This window comes from Myotis brandtii, unplaced genomic scaffold, assembly GCF_000412655.1.
Source record: "Myotis brandtii unplaced genomic scaffold, ASM41265v1 scaffold244, whole genome shotgun sequence".
In the NCBI taxonomy this organism is placed as follows: Eukaryota; Metazoa; Chordata; class Mammalia; order Chiroptera; family Vespertilionidae; genus Myotis; species Myotis brandtii.
Genome location: NW_005359225.1, coordinates 82,549 through 88,733, shown reverse-complemented (window position 1 = coordinate 88,733; position 6,185 = coordinate 82,549). Strand labels below are relative to the sequence as shown.

Here is a 6,185-nt window from a genome sequence, read left to right as displayed (position 1 = left end):
AAACAAGTGAAACTCACAAGAACAGTGTAACTTTGGTAACCACTACCTTGTTTACCTCTGACTATAAAAATAAAGGCTCAGCTTGCCTCGGGATCTTTTCTCTGTGGCCTCAGCCAGGCACAGGAAGATCCACGGAGACTAAAGAGAGCTAGAGAGTTCTGAACGCAGTCTCCATGTAAAACATTCTTCACCGACTCCGTCCACACCTTTGGGAACCCCTGGACCCCGGCAATTTGGGAAGCATTTCTTAAGTACTGTGTGCCCACATCCCGTGCTGGGAGTTGGGGATAAAAATTCTTATTTCATATAGATCAGAAGTTCTGATTAGCAGTTGGCATGACTTTGATTAACAAACAGAATTTGTTTGATGATGGTTTTTGTTTTGTTTTTCAAAATATGGGCCCATGGGGATTAAATAACAGAAATATCCTGGGTAGTGAAAAGGCCAGTAACACCAGATACAATGAGTGTAAAGCTGTAAGGTTGGTACAAATTTAAGTTAGGTTTACCTGTTCAACAGAATATGTAGAGGCCTCTTCTCTATGTAAGACCTTGGGCTGAGCACGACAGATGTAGGCGAGACCCACACAGTGCCTGCCTGGATGCCCACAGCCCAATGCAGAGAGAGACATGGAAACAGACTGGCAGGCTGCATTCGGGGAATACTAGGTGCTGCTACACAGGCCTAGCAGAAGACTGTATAGAATCATTATATGTGAAGTGATGCATCAGTTGTTATCCTTACAAACTAGCTTCTGGAATAACTTTTGTTACCTAAAATTCACTCAAAAAATAAAAAACAAAATTTACTCACTCATTCAATAAAATATGTATGTGCCTACTTTGTGCCAGATACCTGGGGCATAGGGAGGAACAAGCAGGAAGCAGTCCCATTCCTCAGAGTCTAGTGTGGGGAGCCGATATAGGGTTAAGCCTCTGTATGTAAAGTACTTTGCATACAAGCTCTAACACAATTCTCATAGCTATCCAATGAAGACTGTATTAAATCCCCATTTTACAGGTAAAGAAACTAAGGCTTAAGGAGATGAAGTAAGTTGCTTAAGACCAACCATATATTAAGTGATGATGTCAGCATTTGAACTCAGGTCCGATTTACTCTGAAGCTTGTGCTCTTAGTTATTGCATAAATTAGTTTTCAAATGCCTCCAGCCTTCTTTTCCTTAATGACCCGTTTATTTTTTAAAAATGTAGAGATGACCTATTCCATTCAAGCCTCCTCCTAAGCAGATGAATGCTGCATAGTCCCTGCCCTCAAGGAGCTCACAGGGGAGAGAGGGAAACAGATGACTTAGATGTGTAGGAAAGAAGACTCAAAGGTAGGCAGAGTCGGCTTTTTTGTGGATGTGTGTTGGAGGTTGTCAGGGAAAGCTGCCTAAGGGGTGTGATGGCTGCTGCTGCAGAGAAGATCTGTGCAGTGTTTGAAGGCTGAGTTACCAACCTGAGAACACTAACCACTGGTCATTACAGGACCAGAGCTCAGGAATGTCCTTCCATCTGATTTAGGTGTGGCCTCATTCTCAACTTGTCTGTGAGCTTTAGCTCTAAGATTAAAATACTGGGATTAAGACAGCCAAACTGCTGGGGGAGATTTGAGTTGCCATGACAACAGCTCCTACCAAGGGACAGTCTGCTGGCTAGAGGGGAGAAGGGAAAGGAGAGGGTGCCCTCTGTGGCTCCCTTTCTCCCACACACCTCATGGTCCCTTGGCAAGGTTCTTTGGTGAACCCTGAGGTCCCGCTGGGCAGCTGATAGTTAAATACAAAGTTGCAGACTTTAACCCTTGAATGGATTGATGTGCTCTCATCACTTCTGCACCCCTGAAAGCTCACCGGTGCTCTTAATGTCCCCACATTACAGGCGAGCAAAGAAGGGTGACACAGCTAGGAAGTGATGAAGTTGGAGCTGGACTAATCCACGTCAGTCTGACTACAGTATACACGGATGCCCTATCTCCACCCCTCCCAACACCCAGTTCCACTGCTGCCAACAATTAGCTATGTGCCTGGGGCAGCTCACTTCCTTCTCGGGGCCTGAACTTGTTGTCTATGAAATAGAGAGGCAAAAATGGATGAAGAGAACTCTAAGTCTCTCCAGCTCTGAGTCTAATGAATCCACTCACTTCAAATGTCATTTCTGAAGTTCATTTCCAGATGCTTCACAAAATAGCTAGCTTCCTGTCCTGACACCCTCAGCCCCCATTTCTTTATTTACCAAAGAAGACCTTGGCCCTGTTCCCAAGCTTCTTAATTCTGTCCCTCTTCCCCTCCTTTTTAACGAACACTTCCAGGCTCTTTGGAAATCCCAGACCTCCAGCCTCATCCATAAGCACTACAGTATGTGTATCCAGCAGATAAGGACTGCTTTTCCACCCTTCTTCTGGGCTATCTGCCCTTCCTTGTGGCACCTCTTCCCCCACCTTTTCTAAAAGTCACCCTGCCAAAGCATTCCTGAGTGGGAAAGCCTGTCCCAGGCCCCGTGTGCATGGGCAGGGGTCATGTGGTCTTTAGGAGCCCCTGCTGGGGGCTAGGCCAGTACTGGCCATGAGGACACAGGGATGAATGGAACATGCCCAGCTCTCACTCAGTTCCAGTCAAAAGGGTCCTTACACATCTGCAACCCCCCCGCCACCAAACATCATACATTTTCTTAGGTCACCCTTATTGGAGCCAGTGGAGGGACATCTCCATTCTCATGTACCCCAAACCCCTCAAGATCTCTCCCCAGCCCACAACCCTGACCTTTTCTATTGTTTCCTATCTCAGTTGTCTGAGCCCAAAACTCCGGCAGTAATCTTACACTCTGCTTCTAATCTCAAACCCCCCCCACCCCAAACACACAAATAATCAGTGACCAAATCCTGGTGATTCTAAATGTTTGGTCAGTTCCATGGCACCCTGACCCCCTCAAATGACCTCCCCCAACCCAGTCTCTACTCTGAAAACAGAGTATAGTTTTTCTTAAGTGCAAATCTGATCTGTCTCCTCCTGCATTAAACATTTCAGTGACCCTACATTGCCTTCCCAATAAACTCTAGACTCCTTAACAAGGTCTACTAGGCCCTTTGCAGGGCTGGCAATAGGCCACGGGAACTGCTTGCTACTTCCCCACCCCCGCCCGACCAGAGCAAGCTGGGCCCCCTTGCCAGCAGGATTCACTCATTCCCCACACTCCCTTCACTCAGTCCACTCATCCTTCAAGTTAATTCCTCCAGGAATCTTTCTAGACGGGTTGTCTTCTTGTGATCCCAGAGGGCCCTGTACTTCCGCAGTCTGGTAATTACCTATCTTGTAATTCCCTTTATCATCTGTACCCGCATTAGGCTGTGAGGTTCCTAATGGAAGACAATCCCTGATTCATCTTTTAGCACCAGTTCCTACTACAGTGCTCCTCATACCGGGATGCTCTATAAATGTCTGTTGAATTGAAGGGAGCTTCTGAGGCACTGATTTATAGGAGCAGCTGGTATTCTGATAAAGGCCAGTTTTGCCCTACCTGGCATCATGCACATGCTGGCTCCATCCCCTGTCTGGTAATTCATTCAGACATTTACTGAGCACCTAGGGCAGCCCTGCCACTGAGCAGGTGACTTTGTCAACAGCCAACAACAATGACGTTAACATCACCAGATGGGAAAGAGCCAGTCTCCCCACCCCTGGATCTGCTTTCCCTTCCCATAAACCTTCAGATGGCACCTCGCCCAGGAGAGATTGGAATGCTCTCCTCCTAGAGTGCCTGGGCCTTTTCCAGATCCTCCCCCAAACTCTCCTTACCCACGCCCTGGGAGTGGGCAGATGGACTAAGGACCCAGCCAGAGGCAGGAGGTCTGGGGGGAGGGGGAGGGTAGGGGGAGGAAGTGGTGGTGAGGGACTGAAACACTGTCAGCCTGAGGCTGGGTCTGCTTCTCCCAGCAGCACAGGGATGGGGGCAGGGGAAAGGGGGAGACAGCCAAGAGCGGTAGACTAGGACCAGCCAGGGGACAGAGAGGACACACAAAAAGCAGGTAAAACAAAGAGAAGAGAAGGAGACAAAGCAAGGCAGCCAAGCGGGAAAGAGGGCAAAGAGGAGAGCCTGGACTGAGCCAGAATGGGATGGAGACCGCGGTGTGGGGGGAGAGGCGGGGAGAGAAAAGCAGGAGGAACAGTCAGGAGAAGAGCGCGCCCAGCCAGAGGTGGAGATGGCGCTCCGGGAGCAGACGGAGCGGGGGGGTCTGGGCGCGGACCCCAGAAGGAGTGAAAGAAGGGACAGGCACACCTCAGGCTGAGCACTCACGTTTGGCTGGTCCCCGAGAGGCACGCAGGGGGCCAGCAGGGAGCGGGGCGTCGAGGTCAGGCTCATTATCCCGGCTTTGCAAGCAGCTGGCACTGCGCAGCCTGGCCGCCGCTCCTGCAACCGGCCCAGCCCGCCACCTGCGAGGTACCTGTAGCTGGCGGAAATGCACCCGCTCCCCGCCCTGGGGTGGGGGAGGCTGGCCCCAGGGTGTGGTTAAAACCCCGGGTTGGCCTGGACTGGGGCCTGGCTTGCGGTGAGACCTTAGGTTTGTCATTGCCCGGTCTCTCACCGAGGTGTTACCCGACAGCCAAATGGGGGAGGCAGAGGGAACTGACATTGAAAGCAGGAGACCTTCTACTCACTACAGTTCTAGGGGGTGAAGGACCACCAACACCCATTTTACAGATGGGAAGAGTGAGGCTCCCAGGAGATAGGGTGGCCAGTGTGGACTATGCATCCACCTGAGATCAGCTGCTAAAAGTACAAAGCATGACCTTGGAAGGAAAGAACTCAGATACCTGTTGAGTGGGTTATTTTGCTTGTTAAAACGGTGACAATTACTAAAGGAAACCGCAACTAAAATGGAGTCCCTACCGCCTGTAGGGGGAGCTCTCAAGCTTTACTACTCGTGATCAATTACTCCCAAACGGGGAGAAATGGATACCTTGCGTCTCCAGCTGGAAGATGTTTTCTAGTTTATTAGCCCAGTAAGAGGAAGGGAGGTTTTCTCCTTGCCTGGCAATAGCTCGGCCAATAAGAGACTGTCACAACTTAGCGAATGAAAAGCCACTACGTTTTGAACTCCCAGTTCCCTCCAATGGACTCCTTGTAACACCCTCCTCACTGCCCCCTTTCCTATTAAAAGTGTGCACTCAAAGGCGAAAGCTGTGGGTACTTCCCTGACTCATTCTGGGCGGGGAAACAGTCTTCCCTGAAAATGTCTGGCTATAGGCTAAATTCAAATAGGTCTGGGGGCAAAATATCCACTTTTTTTCATGGTCAAAACCAGCAACAAGCCCTGGCTGGTTTGGCTCAGTGGATAGAGCGTCGGCCTGCAGACTGAGAGACCCCGAGTAAGATTACGGTCTGGGGCGCATGCCTGGGTTGTGGGCTCGGTCCCCATTGCGGGGAGGGGGTGAGAGGGTGCGTGCTGAAGGCAGCCGATTGGGGATTCTGTTTCCTCATTGATGTTTCTGTCACTCTCTCCCTCTCCCTTTCTCTCTGAAATCAATAAAAGTATATTTTTTAAAAAATTTTTACATTTAAAATGGACCTGGGTTGGTAGTGCCCTCAGATGCCTGACAAAGAAAATAAAAACCCTTCCTGTAGGCAAGGGCAGAGACTCCACACGAGTCCAACAAACTCAAGCTCACAACCTAAAGTCACAAACCACAAAAGGACACAAAGTACCATGAGCAAGAGTCAACAGATCCACACCACCTCAGATACTGAGATTACTGGATATAGAATATGTGTTTAATGTGCTTAAATCAACACAAGTGTGTATTTAAAACATGAGCAAGAAGATATGATAAAAAATCACCAAGCAGACTTGAAAAAAAGCCAGATAGAAATTCTAGAAATGAAAAATAAAATAACTGAAATGAAAAGTTACTGAAACTTAGTAGGAGTTGAGAACATGCAATCAAGGGAGCAATGTTGTACTATTTTTTATAATTTTGGCAAATATTGCTAATAATATGCCCGATGTGGTAAGGATGCAGGAAAACAGCTCCTCAAACTTAGTTGAGTGGAATGTGAACTGCTGTGATTTTTTTTTTTTGGAAAGTAATATGGCAATGTCTACTAAAATAAAATCCACCACAGACATCATTTGACCCGATATTTTTATTTTTGAGAATCTAGTAGAAATAAAAGCACTACCCTCAAAGGAT

The 6,185-nt window shown here is 48.3% G+C and overlaps 1 protein-coding gene across 2 annotated transcripts in view; it reads right to left on the bottom strand.

Moving 5' to 3' along the window:
- KCTD14 (potassium channel tetramerization domain containing 14) overlaps nt 1–4,439 on the bottom strand; it is a 5,940-nt gene extending 1,501 nt beyond the window's left edge. The window contains exon 1 of one of the 2 annotated variants that reach the window (XM_005867022.2): nt 4,291–4,439. In XM_005867022.2, coding sequence (XP_005867084.1) covers nt 4,291–4,356 — 66 coding nt within the window. In that variant the 5' untranslated portion in view covers nt 4,357–4,439. Of the gene's footprint in view, nt 1–509; nt 752–4,290 lie in introns of those variants that run through there. The other variant, XM_014540385.1, reaches the window with a different exon arrangement.
- Between the last annotated feature and the right edge of the window lie 1,746 nt (nt 4,440–6,185).